This window comes from Ipomoea triloba, chromosome 9 (assembly GCF_003576645.1).
Source record: "Ipomoea triloba cultivar NCNSP0323 chromosome 9, ASM357664v1".
Classification (NCBI taxonomy): Eukaryota; Viridiplantae; Streptophyta; class Magnoliopsida; order Solanales; family Convolvulaceae; genus Ipomoea; species Ipomoea triloba.
In genome coordinates, this window is record NC_044924.1 from 6,227,101 (window position 1) to 6,246,515 (window position 19,415).

At 34.8% G+C, this 19,415-nt stretch overlaps 3 protein-coding genes across 3 annotated transcripts; all 3 read right to left on the minus strand.

Annotated features, from left to right (window-relative positions):
* Positions 1-695: 695 nt before the first annotated feature.
* On the minus strand, positions 696-2,017 carry LOC116030369 (chlorophyll a-b binding protein CP29.1, chloroplastic-like). Its single transcript, XM_031272599.1, has 2 exons — positions 1,400-2,017; positions 696-1,193 (listed from the first exon to the last, which is right to left on the minus strand). Exons 1-2 carry the CDS (start codon positions 1,898-1,900, stop codon positions 828-830), a joined length of 867 nt encoding a protein of 288 aa, XP_031128459.1. The 5' UTR covers positions 1,901-2,017; the 3' UTR covers positions 696-827.
* A 1,443-nt stretch (positions 2,018-3,460) lies between these two features.
* On the minus strand, positions 3,461-6,259 carry LOC116028686 (E3 ubiquitin-protein ligase AIRP2-like). The gene is made up of 5 exons (XM_031270475.1): positions 5,846-6,259; positions 5,472-5,622; positions 5,155-5,221; positions 4,734-4,968; positions 3,461-4,061 (listed from the first exon to the last, which is right to left on the minus strand). Exons 1-5 carry the CDS (start codon positions 5,908-5,910, stop codon positions 3,851-3,853), a joined length of 729 nt encoding a protein of 242 aa, XP_031126335.1. The 5' UTR covers positions 5,911-6,259; the 3' UTR covers positions 3,461-3,850.
* Positions 6,260-13,703: 7,444 nt separating this feature from the next.
* On the minus strand, positions 13,704-16,966 carry LOC116029981 (vacuolar cation/proton exchanger 3-like). Its single transcript, XM_031272048.1, has 10 exons — positions 16,474-16,966; positions 16,190-16,257; positions 16,048-16,076; positions 15,740-15,936; positions 15,130-15,474; positions 14,882-14,998; positions 14,695-14,748; positions 14,467-14,583; positions 14,240-14,330; positions 13,704-14,122 (listed from the first exon to the last, which is right to left on the minus strand). Exons 1-10 carry the CDS (start codon positions 16,765-16,767, stop codon positions 14,070-14,072), a joined length of 1,365 nt encoding a protein of 454 aa, XP_031127908.1. The 5' UTR covers positions 16,768-16,966; the 3' UTR covers positions 13,704-14,069.
* Positions 16,967-19,415: the final 2,449 nt, after the last annotated feature.

Here is a 19,415-nt window from a genome sequence, read left to right on the forward strand (position 1 = left end):
AAAATCCCATTTTATTAACAACTTATTACAGACTAAAATTTAAAGTAATGACATCTATAACATATAAATTAAACTAAGTCCAAATGTCCAATATTATATTATATGCTTAAACTTAATGCTCGACATGAACTCGAACTAAATAAATCTACCAATCGATGTATTCTTATAATTTAACCACCCTTATTAAATTCTCATAGATCAAAGTTGGATAAATACTAATATAAGGAGTCAAGTTAGATAATTCCTATCCCTACATATGCTTAAACTAAATTCTGCAATTCCGGTCAAGAAGGTATGCAAATTAAACTCCACCCTTTACGTGAAAGTGTGCATAGACTAAACTTTGTTCATGTATATGGATTCCTTCTAATTAAGATACTATGGTGATAATAACTAACGATAGTTAGTAATCATCTAGTGACGGATCCATAGACCCCCACCTCACCCCCATTCCCTTGATATATATATATTGTATATATAGCTCTTTATATACATAATAAATGTTTTTATACATTAAATATACCAGAATTTAAGCAAAGGTTAATTTGACTAGATGATAAGGCCACCTATTTTTGTATGAAGTGGTGAGCAATTTTTCAAAATATCTAATTAGTTTTAATCTTTAGCTCCTGCTGGAGATGATTTCTGGATCAGCTCCTGTAATCATCTAAAGTTGATATTGCAATGCACTTAGATAGTCAAATGCTACAATTATAGAGCATGGAGACCAAAGATAACAAATGTTCATATAAGCATAATCATATTCTTAATAAGTAAGTGGAGGGATAATACAAGATGATGATGATGATAACGAGAGAGAGAGAGCCTTAAGAGAAGAAACCGAAGGTGTCAAAAATAGTGGTGTGGAGCGGGTCACTCAAGTGGGTCGCCCAGTTGTTAAGCGGACCTTTGCCGGTGGCCGCAGCTTGGACGGCGAAACCCAAGAAAGCAACCATGGCGAGCCTGGCGTGCTTGATCTCCGCAAGCTGCAGGGTAGCCTTCTTCTCCGGGTCAGCCGCCAGACCCAACGGGTCGAAGAATTTTCCTCCCGGGTACAGCCTCTTCTCCGGGTCAAGCTCCGCGTTTCTTTGGAACTCGATGTACCCGATCACCAAAACCTCGATCCAGATCAACGTTGTAATGGAGAACGGAAGTGGTTGTCCCAGGTACGATGATCCTTCGATCAGTTCAACCTGCGTGCATTTATTTTTTTTATTAAATAATTTGGTTGGATTGAATAAATCTATAAGCCAAAAGCCTTGGTCAAATTTTATATTCAATTAATCTCCATCCAATTAAAAGCCGCTCTGATACCAAATTAAAGGCTTCATTCAACTAAAAGTCTAAACTAATAGTTGGACCGCTTATATTTATGCTCACAATGATGAGGTGTACGTACCTTTCCGGCGTCTTGCCAGGTAACGCCGGTGAGCCACTCGACGGTCAAGGCGCCGAGAGTGGCCAACATGGCCCACCGGCCATGGATGAGCTCACACTCTCTGAACCTCTGAAGCCCGAAGACTTCACTGTAGGGCTGGAACGGCGTGGACTTCACGTCGGCGGTTTCAGTCCTTGTTCCGATGATGTCTCCTGCGACGTTCTTAGCCAGATTCTGGTCCAACGAGTCCAACTCGAACTGCAAGTACTCGGCGGGCTTTCCCAGCCCGAACGGGTCGAACCCATAGTCGCCGACGAGGGAGCCGTCGAGATATTCCGGCGCCTTGGCCCCCGGGTACCACAACGGCCTGTCTGTTGAGAAGGTTGACTTGGATGGTGCCTTCTTGGGAGGAGCCTTCTTGAAGCCGAACCGGGCCTGGAATCGGGCCGGGCCGGAGTGGATCTCCGGGAGGCGGGTTCCGATGAATGAGGACGTGGCGGATGTGGCTGTGGCGGTGGCCATGGATGCAATGAGAATAAGATGTTTGTTTGGGATGAAGTTTTTAGTTAAATGGGCTATAGTCTATAGATATGGAGAATGGGTACTTTTTCTACTGATTTTTTTTGAAGGTTGTGTGGATCAGCTATGGTGAAGATGTTTGGCCGTTGGATTTTGGGAGTGAATCCATCTGACGGTTGTGGGAACATATGCCTTATCTAGTATCTTATCTGGTTGTGGGAAAGGGATGATCTAAGTGGACAACCTGAAAACTGTGAAGGGCACGTAGGATGATATTAATGGCTGATAGGGAAGCCATTTGATTGCATTCGGATTTGAATATCTACAGAGGATAGATCACTCTTTCTTCCTATTGGCTGATTAATATTACAACTCCATAATACATTTCCTCACTTATTTGCTTTACTATTGCACATTTACACCAAGGGAGCTTTTCATTCATGGATTAAAACAAAAAAATCATTCCTGGGCTTTTTTAAAAACTACATTATCATAATTAAATTCAATTATATTGTTTGCTTTACTATTTTTTGTATCTTAAAATGAGATTCAAATCATTAATGAATTTAGAAACTCATTTTCTTATGAAATTTTACTTGTATGAAAATGATAAAAGAAACAAATTTGCTCCCATTTATTTAAGTCTCCCTCCCTTCCTCCCTCTCTCCCTAATATACACACAAATATATAGATTTCTATTTTGATTATTATCTATTATTAAATAAAAATATACCTTTATTAGAACTCGTGTCAAGTATCATTTATATGATTCTGATTTTAATTTACCAACCAAACACCTACCAAGATTTGTACCAAACGTCTTTGAATTTAGCAGCTTTATATAACTTTATCATTAAGTTTAAAAAAATGTACAACTAAATCATCAAGTAAATAAAAATGTTTGCAAGAAAAAAAAAAGTAAATAAAAATGTGTAGTAAACTTACTTATTTTGTTTTTAAATAATTGATGATTTGGGCATTTGGCATGCCAAGTGCCATTTGAGATGATTTAGCTAAAAAATTATCACAAAGATTTTTTTTTTTTAATTATGCTTATTCAATGTGGAGATATTCATGAATGATTCCGATAACATCCGCTAAAGCAAATCCATCAGTTTAGGGGTTTTTTTTTTTTTTATTTGTTTGACTATTACTAGGTATTTGACTTGATTTGTTTGATTATTATTAGCTTTGACTTGGACAGGCACACAATACACACTAGTCAGTAGTCACTATTCTAAATTCTTTTTATCCTGCAAATTCATTTAGAGCAACTCATAGACTTTTCGGTGATTTTTTGTAGGAATAAAATTTTAGAGTTGATTTTTTGACAAATGAGAGGTGTTTTTAAGTAATTTTTTCTCCTGCAAATTATAGTTTTTTGTGGGCCTCAAAGAAAAAGGAAGGCAAAGTTACAACATTTTTACATGTTTGATGCACATCTTATGTCTAGTCTAGAGAGTGTTAATCTATATATATTTTTAAAAATTTTGTTTTTGCTTTTTTTTTTTCTCGTCCCTCTTCTTTCTCTTTCTAAATTGTATTGACAAAAACCACATAAAATTTAATACTAATGAAGTTACTCTGACTATAAATGGAGATGCTCTTATCCTCAACCTGCGAATGGCATCTTCAAATGTGATACGGAGTATCAAAAAGTAGTCCGTAGAAATCTGTTTGGACTGTTTCTACCATACCTTACTCCCTCAGCTCCTATATCTAATAACTAAAACAGATAAATAAATACTCCGTAGTCCCTACAATGCTTACACCTTCTGCTGATTTCTGAATCTTCACCGGCAAGTGGCAACCACCCCACACATCTTATCGGCTAACAACTTCGATGAAACGAAGAATCAAGCAAGAACATAATTAATGAAAAAAAAACTAAAGAATCATCGTTCTCTCTGATGTATTTTTATAAACTAATAAAGACCATCCATCCGCATTAATTCACCGATAATGGGGATTGTAGGACACAAATGTTGAATTTGGGAGCAGGAGAGGCAACTTTTCAATGTATAACAGAAACCTCTTCAAGTTGTCCGATGATATGGCGCACAAATCTCTGACTTCGCAGGTGTTGGTGCAGATCCAAAGGTCCCCAGAATTCACTCTTTTCAGACTATCTCGGCAGAAAGGGCATGACTGCGACCGAGTACGCCTAAAACAGCAGAAAGCCGATATCATATAGAGAGAGATATGCATATGCTAGAAGCTAATACTTGGAATGAACATAAACAATGCTGCAGAAATCTATGTAATCTTGAAGAATCACAGCAACTAACAATGCATGTATCATCTAGTAGTCTAACTTTTACGGAGATACTAGAAATTGTCGTTTTAGTTCTGAATCCCCATATGTTCATCTATACTTTCTCAACCTGTTGAAGCACAGAAAAGAGGCTCGATACTACATGTCATCTGAGCACAAGGTGCTTGCCCATGTCATTGGAATTTTAAGGAACTAGACATCTTTAAACACCGAGAACCTTGATGGCATCCGGATCCGTTTGCAGCAGATTGATTGTGTAAGCTATGAGATGTTTCACTTGTATTGTGTAAAGATAGTGATTAGTCTAAGAGGAGGAATCCCAGCCAAAATGATGAAGCAATAAATAGCTAGACAAAATAGGATGTGCAATTTGTAGCCATAACCACATACAGACACCACAAAATCAACCAATTCAGCAATAAACCGTTACTATTGTATTGTGGGTCTTAAGAGTTAAGACAAGATCTTGGCATTTCTAAGTTCTTGGATGACAGTTCAGTATGAATACTTAGGAAGTTAAAGATGGTGTGAGAGCAGGGGACATGACATAAATTTGCTTACCAGTCTCTATAACACTTCATGCATAAAGCATGGCTGCAGTCAGGCAAAACAACCTTGGACTCCAACTCCAAGCAAATCCCACATTCCTCCTCCCTCTCCAATTCGATTTCGGAAAATTTTCCCTTGTTCGTCTCATCTCTCTTGCTGTATCTATTCTCACATATCTCTCTTTGTTTCCGCTCTTCCACATCAGTAATTCCCCTCTGAAGTGTCAAGAGAGAAGGGAATATCACCCCTGTTGTTCAATGTCATCAGAACCCAACATCCAAACAAACAAAATTAAAAACAAAAGACTCACTTCGATTTTCAAATGAAATCCCACAACACACAATAACTTGCACACAAGGATAAGTGAATTCAGTTCTACACCAAACACAAAGAAATTGACAAGAGATTGTGTTGGCAATCCTAGTCTACTCACCATAAAACTCTCTTATGCTGGCTTTTCTTTCATGAACATACATACTTGTCTTGCCATTTTCATAAGCCTGCAATCAACAATCAAATCTCAAGACCACAAACACAAGCAATAGAATAAATTCACAGAGCTGCATGGGTAACTCAGTTGGAAAGGACACACGATTAAGTCCTGGCAACTGAGAGTTTCATTCTCGTGTGAGTGACTCTTGTGAGCACCACACACTGACTCCACAATCCTATCCTGTTTGGTCGGGATGTGGGTCCGGGGCGAAAAATTGTGGGAAAAGATTAAATACACAGAGTGGCACAATTAATTACCTTGTATATAAGGATCCTGAGCAATCCCAGAGCACCAGCGAGATTGCAATCTGCCCACTGAACAAGAAACATAAAGATATGTGCACAGGGACTATATGACAGCCTCATTTGAAGGCAAGCACCTCCATATGCTCTTGGATAATCAGAAGCCCTGCATCTCAACAAAATCACTTATTCATAAAACTTCCAAAGAACTACTAACGTCAACACTACATGCTGTTATGGAAAATTAAAATAGAAAATCAAAAGAGAAAACATTGAGGCCTAAGAATTTAGCCCGGCCATAAACAGATAAACCCAGAAGAAGAAAAAAAATCAACAAATCAAATTTCACAGCGCAGAAAACGGAAAGACGAGAAAACAAGGATGCATACAAAGTATTGGCATGTTGAATATCAGCTTCCAGCGCTTTGAGTGAATCTTTAAAAGACTTCCTCATCGCCGCCCATTCATTCAACCACACCTTCAAACTCAGGCTTAAAAGTACCAAGTTCCCGGACAATAAATTAAACCCTAGGCCGAAAAGGAATCCTCAAATTTTGATCTTTTTCCTATAGAAGCAACCTGTGAATCCTAAGCGTAGAGGCGTAGAAATGGGCATAGTATGGGAGGGATGGGGCCTGGGGGGTAGTATTAATGAGAGAAAGAAGGGATATTTAGGTTTAGGGGTTAGAGATAAAGAGTAATCGAATCTGTGTTGGCCGGCAAAGTGTGGGTGCGGGTTCAGGCGACTCTTTCGCTTGGACTGCACGCTTCTTCGGGTTTTTGCTGTTACGCTCACTACTGAGCTTTTCGGTTAGATTCAGGTAGAAGAAGATTGCTGTATCTCTGCTGCTTTTACTCTTTTACCCCTCCCTTTATTTTCCCAATATTAATATTAATATTAATATCATTATAAATAAATAATTGATATCATTATGTTATCAATAATAATAATAATTAATGATGCTTTATTGATTCTATATTTGAGAAATAAAAAATATTTTCCTTTTTAATTATTTTTTGTGGAATAGTTGTCTACTTGTGTCCCCTATCAAATTTCTAACGCTTAATTAACGCAGGCCTAATATACGACAGTCTAGAAGTGTGACAATTTAGGAAATATTTTTGATGTTTTCTTAAGATTATATAATACGTGCTTTAGTACTTAATCATTTGAGTTAATTACTGATTTGGTCCCTTGACTATTGGAATTTCATCACTTTGGTCATCGACAATTTTTCTTGCCCAATTAAATCCTCGACTTTGAAAAGATTAACCAATTTGGTTCTCCCGTTTATTTTACCATTTGATATCCGTTAAATCAGGACCAAATTGGTAATTTCACTATAGTCAAGGGATCATTTAAGTCAAAATTAATTACCGAAATGGTCCCTTGACTATTGAGATTTCACCAATTTGGTCCTGATTTAACGGTTGTTTAACACCAGAATAAATGGAGGACCAAATTGGTTAATTTTTTCAAAGTCGATGACTAAATTGGGTAAGAAAAATTGTCGAGGACCAAAGTGGTGAAATCCCAATAGTCGAGGGACCAAATCGGTAATTAACTCTTAATCATTTAATTGACTAAGTCTTAAAGATTAATAACAAGTATTAGTTGAAAAGATAATGTTTGTTGAAGGTGAATGGAGCAATATTAAACTCATCATTGACTACAAAACTGATTACTACACCTAACTGATATAATTAACTTATATGTAGTACTATATATTTATTATTGGTAGAGTTTTTCCTCAAGTTTAAATTATTTTTACATTTTTTTTTACATATTGTGTTGGTATAGTGGTATCATCACCCTACTAGGTGAAATTTTAGTCAAATCTCAATCAAGTCCTATTCGAGGACAATTCTTCCAAGAATATTGTTGTATATTCTTAAGTATGAAATAGAATCTTACGACTTTTATCGAGATAGCCATGTTTGTTTCTATATTTCAAAATTTTAATACGATCGCATTTTATGTGCCACTTTTTTTTTAATATAATTTTAAAATATACTGCTTAGCTATATTTGAAAGTTCAATAATAAATTTATATATATGAATATATATGTAAATATATCTCTCACGATTTGTAAAGTGATTTCCCTTTTCGTTAGGTTGTTAGTCCTAACCTCTTTGTAGAGTTGTTATAGTAAGTTGTTGTATTTTATTATTTTAATTTATTTATTATAGTGATTTATTAATCGATTATACTAGAATTTTATTGATTGTAAGTAAATAAATAATAAAATTTACATTGTTGTACATAGTAAGTTTTGTTCATTTGTTGGGAACATGTACAATTGTACAAATTAATAGGTTCCCAATACCTGCCCAAACTACCCACAACTAATCAGGTAGAATCATTATCTCTCTCTTTTTTATTTTTATTATTAAATACAATAGATAATTATAAATAAATAGGAAAATTGAAAATTTTACATTACCAAGTAGAAACTATGCTAAATTCTGAAAATAGTAATATAGTCATTTGATGAGTATGTTTAGTTTCAATGTGACTTTGACTAATGGACAAAATATTTAAATTGGATGTTCATTTATAACAATTAAATATATCTGGTTAGTCGAAATGATGATCTTATGGGTATGCCTCGAATAAGGGGTACCCAGGAGTACTAAAATAGTATAAGATAGTCTTTGGGTATCCCATCGGAATATCCAATGAAAGAAAAAAAAATACATTTGATTAGTCGAAATTACATTTAGTTTAAACATCAGTCACATCACAACTCATTAAATGATATTTATTATTATTATTACTATTATTATTATTATTATTATTATTATCCGGCACCGTGCCCACTCGGTATTGGGGAAGCTCCCTAAATAAGTATATAGAGAGGGGGTTAATGAGTAATAATAATGATGGCATGATAGAAATATAGCCGAAAAAAGGGTGAAAACGTAATAGGCAACTGGACACCAAAAAAGGAAAAGAAAGAATTGAAAAGGCAAATTAAGGAAGAAGCTAAGGTGTAATGTAAGAGCATTCCTATCAATGAATCAAAGGGAGATATTGGAACAGTGATGATGCAATGTGTTGAACCAAAACTGATGTGAAGATGGGATAATGGACAAAAGCATCCCCTGCAAACACTTGGATATTGTCAGAGTGTGGAGCATATTTTAATAACAATATCATTTTAAGTCATCCTAGTGTGGAGCATATTTTAATTAACTGGGTGTTAAAGCATATTTTAATTATAATTATTTTTTTATTAATTAATTTCAACTTTACAATTATAGCACGTATTGTTTAATTATTTTTAATACAATTATAAATTTATAAACAAAATAGATAAAGAAATAATTAAAATATAGTGTGATAAAATGGTGGGTCCACAAAAAACTAAGAAATAACTCAAACTAGTGTGGAGAATAGTTATTGTGATTGAATGAGATAGTGGATGATGAGGTGGAAGCTGGGGCCCACAAAAAACTGGAGAATAAACCCCAACTGATAAGGATGCTCTTGGTATTGTTATATAGAGACTGAGCGATTGCAATAGTTATACCGCAGACCGGTCCATCTTATAAGGTGTACTCATGTCCAATTACATATTGAATGTTCACAATTTGAATTGTGAACATTTATTGAGAACATTTCATATGTAAATTGTGTGTTTTGAATTTGGATCCACATTGTAAGGTAGATCTGAATACATAGAAAAATTAATAATTTACTAAGCGAGTGAGGGCAAATTATACAATGAATTAGGGCTGACTTTATATTGTGGATTTTAATTTAAAATAATATTTAAATTATGTATTTATAATTAACATATTATATGTCTGTAATTAATATGAATGTTATTTTAAGAGTAAATACCCAAAATGGTCCCTCGACTATAGGGAAATTCACAAATTGGTCCTCGACTATTGATTGAATCCAATTAAGTCCTTAACTTTTCAATTTTTGCCCAGTTAAGTCCTCTGTTTATTTGACCGTCTGTTGACCGTGATCTCCAAGGATATATGTGTAATTTCACAATCAAAAGCTCAAATGTCAATTCTTCTTTCAAAAAAAAAAAACAAAAGAAAAATATTTCTTCACGGCCTTTCTTCCCTTTCTCTGCAAAAATTCCCCTTTCTTCCGTTAAACACTTCCCTTTCTTCACGCCGCCGTCTCCGATCAGATCCGAAAACCTTTAGGGATCCGGCGGGGTCATCAATCGCAACCCGCAACCCGACTGCGGCGACATCGGGTCTAAATCTCAGTGCCTACAAAGCCCGAAATGTCGGTGGTGCCACAACGACGCCATTGATGACTCCTGCTTCTCCAAGTCTGAAGCTTCCCGATTTCCCTCCTAGGTCCTCTTGTGACCTAATTTCTTCCCATTTTTGTACAATCCTGAATCTGGTATTGCGTGTTTGTGAAATTAGTTCCCCTATCAGATTACTTTTCAATGCTCTGGTAAATATTTTGAGTTTTATGCTTTACTGTGCGAGGATTACAAAGACAGAGAGAGAGAGAGAGAGAGAGAAGGGAAGAGATGGGGCAGAGAGTTGGAGCTGCGTGTTTTTGAAACTGTATGACTCCTGCAAGGCGGTGTTGGTCGTCGTGTTCTGCAGCGCCAACACGGAGTTCCTCTGTCTGGCGTGCAACGCCAAGATCCGCGCGGTCAACAAGCTTGCGTGTCTGGATCTGCAAGGTTTGCGAGCATGCCTCGGTCAACTTCACTTGCCTACAAGGTGGACGTCGCCGCCCTCTACATCACGTGCAACCGCGATATCCACTCTACGAACCCACTAACCAGTACTTCAGTAACGAGTCCGATAACCAGAATTCAGAAGAAGCGAAGGTGGCGTCGTGGTTGCTCCCTACTCCGAACAACGCCAAAGGAGTCGATTTCGAGGGATCCTTACCGGCGGTGGAGATTATAAACCACGCCACCGGATCTAAGCCGCCATTCATGTACAACTTCGCCTCTCAATCCATCAGCTAAACCATAGGTTCATTGTGAAATTACACATATATCCTTGGAGATCACGGTCAACAGACGATCAAATAAACAGAGGACTTAATTGGGTAAAAATTGAAAAGTTAAGGACTTAATTGGATTCAATCAATAGTCGAGGACCAATTTGTGAATTTCCCTATAGTCGAGGGACCATTTTGGGTATTTACTCTTATTTTAATTTAGGATGAATCTTAGAGTGTGTTTGGTTCATGGGTTTAGTTATGAGGAATGAGAATCAAAGTTATAAGTATTGTTTGATTGACATGTTTCTAAAACACTACTATGAATTTATGGGATTTGATTAAACCTTAATTAGAAAACTCATTCCCTAATAAAATAAGTGTTTCATTCCATTATTTCTCTTGGTAATTTTATTTTTAAGTTTGAATTAGTGCTTTTAGATTTTTTTTTTTATTCATATTGATGTTTTGGATGTATTTATATTAGAACAAATTATCTTAATTTTTTGTTCCTGTATTTTTAAAACCTTTATTCCCATTATAGGATCATACATAACCAAACAACAATATTAGTAATCATTCCAATTTCACAATAGTCATTACTAAACATGTAAAATATTTTCACCAGAACGTACCTATTATCATTAATATTACAATTACCGATTATATATTTGATTCTTTTTTCGATTCTGATTTCCTTGTGCGGACCAAACAATGTATTTAATTGGTCGATAGTATAAGAATTGGTGTGTGAGAAGGTGGAGCTGATCGATGAGAATTGCATCTTTACTCCAACACACATAAGAGGCAGACAACATTGCATTGAAGAAGAAGATATATGTGATGACTCACGAGGAACATGGACCCACCCTACACCAAAACATCAACACCCACGTGTGTTTCTCTGAGTGGGAATGACATGTGTCATGCATATATGCACCAAACCAATTCATCAACCCGCTTTTGCCTAAAATATTATCAACTTAATCATACGTATGACGTATCAAACCTTAGCTTGCTTTAAAACCTTCACATCATATTTATTGATTTTTTTGGTTTAAATTCATCAGTTTAGTTTAGATTGTTTATTATTTTTGGTTTAGGCAACTTGGAGCTGAAGTGATGGGACAAATATTTGTGAAGAATATATATACATATTTTTATCAATATATATCTGAAGTTAATTACCTATATATGCGGATGTTTTGAGATGCCAAAACAACGCTAAAGAGACTGATATAGCACCTTTTTTTTAAAAGTAAAATACTGGGGATGGTAATTTGAATGGTTTTGATTAATTATATGAACAAATCAATGCAAAAGCAAAATAAAAAATGTACAGAACAATTCTCGTTCAAAATAACCATTAGTAAGGGTGTGTTTGGTTGGTGGGTTTAGGCATAAGGAATGTGTATGAAAGTGATTGTTTGTGTTTGGTTGATAGGTTTTGTGAATGCTACTATGGGTTTGGAATAACCCATTAATGACAAAACTCATACCCTTATTAAATAAGGGTTTCATCTTTCTTCCTTAACTATTAATAATCATTCTCATTCCACCCAATTACCAAACATGTTAAATACTTTCACCAAAACTCATTACCATTACCAAGTATTTGATACCCATTCCGATTTCGATTCCCATGTGCGAACCAAACGCACCCTAAGTCTTTTAATTTATTATATTTAAACATAGAAATACCCAAATTAGGTGATTTCAACATTGAAAAATCAAAGATTCAATTTCTATAAAGAATCTCTTTACCGATTACTTTTTTGAACTCATAACTTTTGATATGTGGTTAGTTTTTATATCAAATTAGAGCATATGTCCGATTTCAACTAAAAGTTTAAATTGATAATTAGATTGCACATTAATATTTATATATTATATTATATGCCCAACAAAACCTAACTCAAGCTAACATTATATTACACAAGCAAAAAATAAAATAAAATAAAATAATGGCTGTTTGTTGACAAAAATGGCTTCTGCCCATTTTAGCCACAAGCTCTACCACGTTTTATTGCTATTAGCTATTGACTTGGCCCAAAATTTACACATCATATCAACAAGGGCTGTTTGTTGACAAAAATGTAATTAGGCTATTGGAAATAGCTTTTGTAATGTATTCACATGCGGTGTTTATGGAAATTGGTTGTGACATTCACCAGAGGAGTAGAAGTAAAAATTATAAATGTATTAAGCGGATTAACCCACTTTTTAAAATAAAAAGACCGAAATATCCTCGTATAACGTCATTTAAATAAATTTGATAACAAATGACAAGAATGATCATGCTACAATAATTTTAGGACCAACATTTGTGGTTCTTAAAAGAAAAGAAAAAAAAAACTTTAAAATGACACATAAATCTAGGATTAATAATAGAATTAATTTATAAATCAATCAAATTCAATGTAATATATATTATTTACGTCCTTATTTTCACTCGTTGCGCTTATTTTACCTAAAAACATATGAATCTTTCTTCTTGTAATAATGGGTGTACATCAAAATATCAAGATGTGGAACTACAACCAAGCCCTATTGCCCTTGAAGAGATTGGGCTTAGTGCATCTTCTTTGTTAAAGGATGTATCCATAGCTTCAATAATAATTCCCATGTTATATACCAAAATTTCACATGTCATGTTATAAGATATACCATACCAGTCTATTGATAATTTTGTGAATAGATATAAAGGAAACTAATTTAAATATAATTTTCAAACCATCATAATACACTTGATTGTGAGGTCGATTCTTGGCACACTTTATCAGTTGAACTCGTCGCACATAATTTTTTAAAGTGTAATTTATCTTTCTTGTGTGGTTTGCCGGCTATTACATGTCTAGAATGTGATTTACCTAATGTATATACCCTCAAATAGTGGTTATAGGTTTTTCTCGTCACCACTTGACAAACTTGATTGCCTTCTTTAAATCCATTGGTAACAATTGAAGTAATAGATTATGATATATACACATTTTGACTTTTTTGTCTTTCTTTTTTCGGTGACGAGGGAAACTTACAGGTACTACCCGATTGTGTGCATCAGATAAACATTACTTTGTGATTCAAACAAGTTAAGGACTACAAGGAAATAAAGAATCAGAGGTCTATCAGTCTAAGTTCCCATATATAATAGTTAGCATCCTTGTTTTTTATTTGATTCTTTTTTTCTTTATTTATGAATCATATCATATCGATCAAACCCGCATAAGCATTCACACATGCATGTTCATCTCTAACCACTGATCAAGCCAGCCATAAACACCCAATCATTTATGAGCCTTATACAATATTATTATAACATTATTATCAATTTATTATTATATATTACAGAAAATTAAAAATTTTCACTCAGTTGCTATTACAAGAAATCTATAGCAACTAGATAGACACACGTACATATAATATCACATTAAATAGCTCTTATTAAGGTTTCCATTTCTTTAATCTCCACGAGATCGAATCCTTATACTTCTCAATCTGGTGATGATATATGATGAGATCGAAGATTCAAATGTTGATGGCTTTGAACGCACGCACCATGGGAATTGTATTAAAGATCCGACCATCCATTCAAATAATTAAAAGAATAACAAATCCCTGGAATATTTGTTGATTCTCCACACTTGTTCATCAACCCATCAAGAAGTGCACTTAATTAAGCTCTAAAGATTCTTTGATTTGGTCCCAAGTTGACAGTATGTGGTTGTCCTAACCAATGTAAGAACAACAATGTCAGTGTTTTCGCCTTGCACAAAATTTATAGCTCTGAAAACTATAAATAAGAATTGACACGTTATGAATACATGTGATTTTAATTATAGTTACCTGACGACTCTTGATTAACAAAAAAGCTTGCCCCGATCACAACGTAACACAGCAGAAGTACTAGTCCCTTGAGGTAGTGAGATGTTCCATCCTACCAGGCCAAATGTGTATATATACTTTTTAGAATAAATGTTCTCATAGAAAGTTTTTCATTGATGTTTATTTTATTTAGAGATATTGTTAGCATTGCAATTATAATTATTGGGTATTAATAATCTGTATATTACCTGTAAAGTGAAGGCTGTGACAATTATGGACAAAGCAAGAGCGGTTGTCTCCATGGTGCTGAAAGCAAGATCCATCTTGATTCCAATGATCCATGCCACAATTACCGTTAAGGGAATCTGCAGATTGAATACAGACACAAAATTAATTTTTATTTTTAATTATTTAAAACATTGTCTAATTCATATTTATATCTTTTGTTTAAAACAAGATGTCTCGAGTTCTTTTACCACAAAGATGCCAATTTGCGTTGCTGAACCAAGTGCAACTCCCAAAGATATATCCTACATTATCGAAAAATAACCTCTTTAAGCTCTTTAATTTATTATATTATACTATTATTTGATGTTTGGGGAATTGGGGGTGGGAGTGATTAATTTATTATTTTTTGTAATTAATTAATTAATTAATTCTTACCAGTTTATTTTTGAAAGCAAAAATGATAGCACCGGCATGTTCTGCTGCATTCCCAACAATTGGCAACAATATTACACTGATGAAACTCACAGAAATCCCCCAAGACCCTGATGCAGCCTGTCCAAAATATAGACAAAAAAAAAATGAAAAAATGCATTTAATAAATGAAATTTATTTATTTTCCATACTATATATACTACTCTTAAAATGAGATTAATATAGGGTGAACAAATTAAACATTTGGTCACCTCAATAGTGTCAACAGCAAACTCGGACAGAAGGGCTACAACGGCGGTCATCAAAACCAACCAAATAAACGAACTCCAAAACCCGAGCACGGCTTCTTCCTCGGACTCTCCGTCCTCGTCTTCCCCGTCTTCCTCTTGTGCGTCGAAAAGTTGTCGGTGAGTCCAGAGCTGGAAGACCAGATAGCCCAAATAGGCGAGGATCATCACCACGCAGCTGGTTCTCGACAGCGCAAGAGTTGCCTGCGCCGCCCGAGCCACGTCCTGCCCAACTCCTCCAAACACCAGAGGAAGCGCGTGGCACAACAGCCCCAACAACAACAGGAAGAAGTTCACGTCCGCTTGTTTCTGTTCAATCAACATTTCATTAACAGAGTGTTTGACAAATAGCTGTTAGCGAGTTTGACTACTTAATAATATCAGTTGATTACAGGTAAAAGTATAATTTATTTTTTAATTTTAAGGTTTTAGAACAATAAGTTGTTACAAAAAACTGATTAACTAAACACTCATTGATTGATTAACAAGTTAAACAGTTATTAGTGATTAAACAAGTTAAAATTGGCTGATAAGCTAACTATGAGTTAAAGAGGGTGGTGGTGTGATGTCTTACTCTATCGAACTTTTGTTCCTTTGAAATGTTGGCAATGCCGCCGCACAAAAGAGAGGTTCCAAGAACTAGAAGAAGGTTGGAGAGAATGGAGCCCAGAAGAGAGTACTTGACGACGTCCACTTTGTGTTCCATCAGAGCAAATATTGCAATAATCAGCTCTGTAGCGTTCCCACATGTCGCATTTAGAAGCCCTCCAACTGCAACAATTCAAACAAATTAAATATATATAAAAATATGGTCAAATTAAATTGAAGCTAAGAATGCTTTTAAAAAAATATGGGAAAGAAAATAAAACATTAAAATAATACCTGTTGGACCAGTGTGGAATGCGATTTGTCTGACATTTCCGACATAGACAATTGGGCAAATTAAAAGACGCCATGTCAGTTCGGGGATAACAAGGATAATGTTCTTAATTACATTAATGATTAATGGCAACTAATTACTCACTCTGTCAGAAAGCTGATACGTTCCGCCAGTGGAGTCAGTCCAATTAAACTCAAACCAAACACCCATGGCTGTGTTAAAAAAAAAAATCAAAAAATTAGTTAATATCAGAAATAAAATTCATATGAAATCTTGATAATCATAAATCAGGAATAGGCAAAGATCACAAATAAACCAACAAACTTATTAGATTTTCCATAGCTGACCTAAATCAGAAAGGTCTATAGACTACTCCTTCTAGATAGATTATAGAAAAATTAGAGTATAAAAAACGGGGATTCACTTACCCTGCCGTAGTGGCGATAGTTAGCATAAATGGCGAAAGGAATGGCGATGAAGAGAATGGAAAGCTTAGTCCCAAGAAAGACTTCTTGGAGACTAATAAGGAGGTTTTTGAGAATGGCACAAGGCACTTTTTTTGCAATGGAGTGGTCGGATTTTGTCCGGAGAGAGGAAGAGGACATATTGTGCGCCGTTCGGCCGTGACTCTGCCCGTGCCCGTGCCTCATCTCCTTGCTCAGCAGCTTGATGTTCCCGTTCTCCAGAAGCCACGCCTGCTCATCACGTGCCGCAGAAGCCATTTTTGCTCACCTTAGCTAATTAATTCAAGAACAAGAAGATAGCTGAAACGTGGGGATAAGCTAAGATCGAGTACGTGGTGGCTTAGGAGTTTGTTTGTCGTGTGGCGGCGCCGTTAAGTTGATGATGATGTATGTATGTCTCAATCTGTTGAGACTGTTCTGTATGTGTTCGTAGTCTGGTAGAGTGGTAGTACATACTATGAAGCTTAACTTATTTATAGTGCGGTTCAGCTCTAGTGTAGTTTCCGGGAAATTTCCTATGAGGTTGTCAGTTTATAAGGAGAATCGCAGATTTGCAGAAGATCGAAAGAAGTGGACTCTATGTTTAGTTGAAGGGTCGGGTATCTGTAACCTTTCATGTTCCACCGCTCACTTTTATTATTATCTCTTTCTACTCAAATCAAAAATCATAATTTCATTTCAAAATTTACCGCATGCCAACATAACAGGTCGGATCGAGATGAAATAATAATAGGACTTATTACATATATATGTTCGGTTTAAATTAAGAAAATAAATCTTATAAATCACTAATTATTAGTTATAAATTGATCTAAATAAGACTGGACTAACCACTTAGACCGAGGCTAAATATCAGATCACTTATATCGCATTCATGATTCTTTAACTTATAAGTGGAAGAAATTAAGAAAAATCATAACTTTGTTTCGCTGTGATTCTTGCTTGCGTAGATTGAACTCTACTAAAATGATAAGATTCTATGGGTCAAATTCCATGATTTTGGACCATTTAGTCAAAAAGATTATAATTTAATTAATGATCAAATCAACCTACCTATAATCCTAATCTTTGAATATGGGAATGTTGGACAAATTAAATACAAGCACTATACGCCAACCTACAAAGAATCTATAAACTTTACACGTACTGTACTACTCTGTCCTGAGAATAATAAATACAATACTTACATAAGATCTCACAGTAAATCCTTAGTTGACTGCATATTACTTCTTTTTTTTTTTTTTTTGCGTGTGTGTGTTTTTTTTAAATAGAATTCCAAAACTATTAATTGAAGATACCCAAATCCATTGTTGACTGCATTAACTTTTTTCTTTTGCTTTTATAGAATTCAAAAAGGTGATGAAGACACTCCAATCCATAGCTGATGATCAACTGCATCAATTTTATTTTATTTTTTTGAGAATCCATAGTTGACTGCGCCAATATAATCAAGAATAAGCTGAAGAGAGTAACAGTTAATAACTTCCATTAATCATTACCGCAGCGCCGCAAAAGCCACAGACTAAAAGTAGAAGTCGGTCTACAGTACAACTAATATAATCTCACTTCATTTTCAAATTGACCTCAACTTTGGTAAGATTAATGAAATGAAGATTTGAAGAGTACGGAACGTTGTACGTACATTTCATTAGCAACTTCGATGAAATTTCTCATATTACGTAACCTATTAAAACTTTGGCTTCTTACAATTTATAAGTGTTTTTGTTGAGAAAACGACATCAGAAATTAAGAATAAGCTATGGATTGGATATAGGATGCATAGAGTATTTAATTTGGTAAATAATTGTTAACTGATAGCTGATTGAGATCAGTTGATAATATTAGTTGGTTGTAAAAGATGTTTGTATAATTAATATGAAATATTATTCATTGGTTGTAAAATTAATTGTTCCCATAAATTTCACAACCTAGCTCTACGATGCAACACAAGTCCCAACCCACTAAGCAGATCCGTTGCAAGCAATAGGGCTTGCCACTAGTCTGGTGGAACTCGTTGCAAGGAAATTTAGGGGCTTTTGGAAAACAAATTAATAAAAATTCTCCAAAATAAAGGTAATTCTGAAATGCTGCTCAAAGTAGCGTTTGGAAAAAAAAAAGTGCTCCAAAATGTTATTTAACCAAACATCTTTTGCACTGATTGAACTAGTCAAAATGACTAATTAGTCATTTACCAAACACCCCTATATATTTTAATTTGTTTTACCACTTGATCACTTTTTTTGGGAACGTTATATAAGGATGGATATCAAGACCCGTAGCTAAACATCAACCTATAAATTCTTCATGTAATCTTGTTGTTTTTTTAATCCTACTCATCAATGTAATGGTGTTAATTATCATTATAATTAACCTGTTATAATATATTGACTTTTTATTTGTCAGTTCGTCGCACCCTTACAATCCTAAATGATCTATTTCTCTTTAATTTTTCAACATGGAATATACACTTCAATAAGTGTGATAAATTTGTACACAAATTTTAATATAATGTTGAAGAATATATATGGAAGGAGAAAAACGACAAGAATAACAGTTCCCAATGGTGAATCCTTAACGCTCCAATCTATAAGCTTCTGAACATGCACTAATCTAGCTAGCTACTTATATAATCCATATCATGAATTCTGCAGATTTTTTCAAAAAAAAAAAAAAAAAAGATCGAAGAAGTTAAAAAAAGAGAAGGGGGTAAGAAATTTCGGACACAGAAAAAGTTGCATGCAGGGGCAGTACGGAGTACAGTGCTGCAACTAGTAGATATTTATATAGGATGAGTGAATGAAATGAATCACATCAGAGTTTCACATGCATTTATGCATATGTATATATATGTTAGTACGCTGTGAAAGCATCAAAATGAATATTCACATCAGAGTTTCACATGCATT

What these genes read in the sequence shown, in the direction of transcription:
- LOC116030369 (XM_031272599.1), bottom strand. Translation starts at nt 1,900, where the DNA reads ATGGCCACCGCCACAGCCACATCCGCCACGTCCTCATTCATCGGAACC. An exon ending in CCTGGCAAGACGCCGGAAAG is followed by an intron (nt 1,194 to 1,399) that starts GTACGTACACCT and finishes AAATGCACGCAG; the next exon opens with GTTGAACTGATCGAAGGATC.
- LOC116029981 (XM_031272048.1), bottom strand. Translation starts at nt 16,767, where the DNA reads ATGGCTTCTGCGGCACGTGATGAGCAGGCGTGGCTTCTGGAGAACGGG. An exon ending in ATTCCACACTGGTCCAACAG is followed by an intron (nt 15,937 to 16,047) that starts GTATTATTTTAA and finishes GAATTGTTGCAG; the next exon opens with TTGGAGGGCTTCTAAATGCG. An exon ending in TTGCTGTTGACACTATTGAG is followed by an intron (nt 14,999 to 15,129) that starts GTGACCAAATGT and finishes TATTTTGGACAG; the next exon opens with GCTGCATCAGGGTCTTGGGG.
- LOC116028686 (XM_031270475.1), bottom strand. Translation starts at nt 5,910, where the DNA reads ATGAGGAAGTCTTTTAAAGATTCACTCAAAGCGCTGGAAGCTGATATT. An exon ending in TCAGGATCCTTATATACAAG is followed by an intron (nt 5,222 to 5,471) that starts GTAATTAATTGT and finishes TGTTGATTGCAG; the next exon opens with GCTTATGAAAATGGCAAGAC. An exon ending in ATGAAGTGTTATAGAGACTG is followed by an intron (nt 4,062 to 4,733) that starts GTAAGCAAATTT and finishes CTGCTGTTTTAG; the next exon opens with GCGTACTCGGTCGCAGTCAT.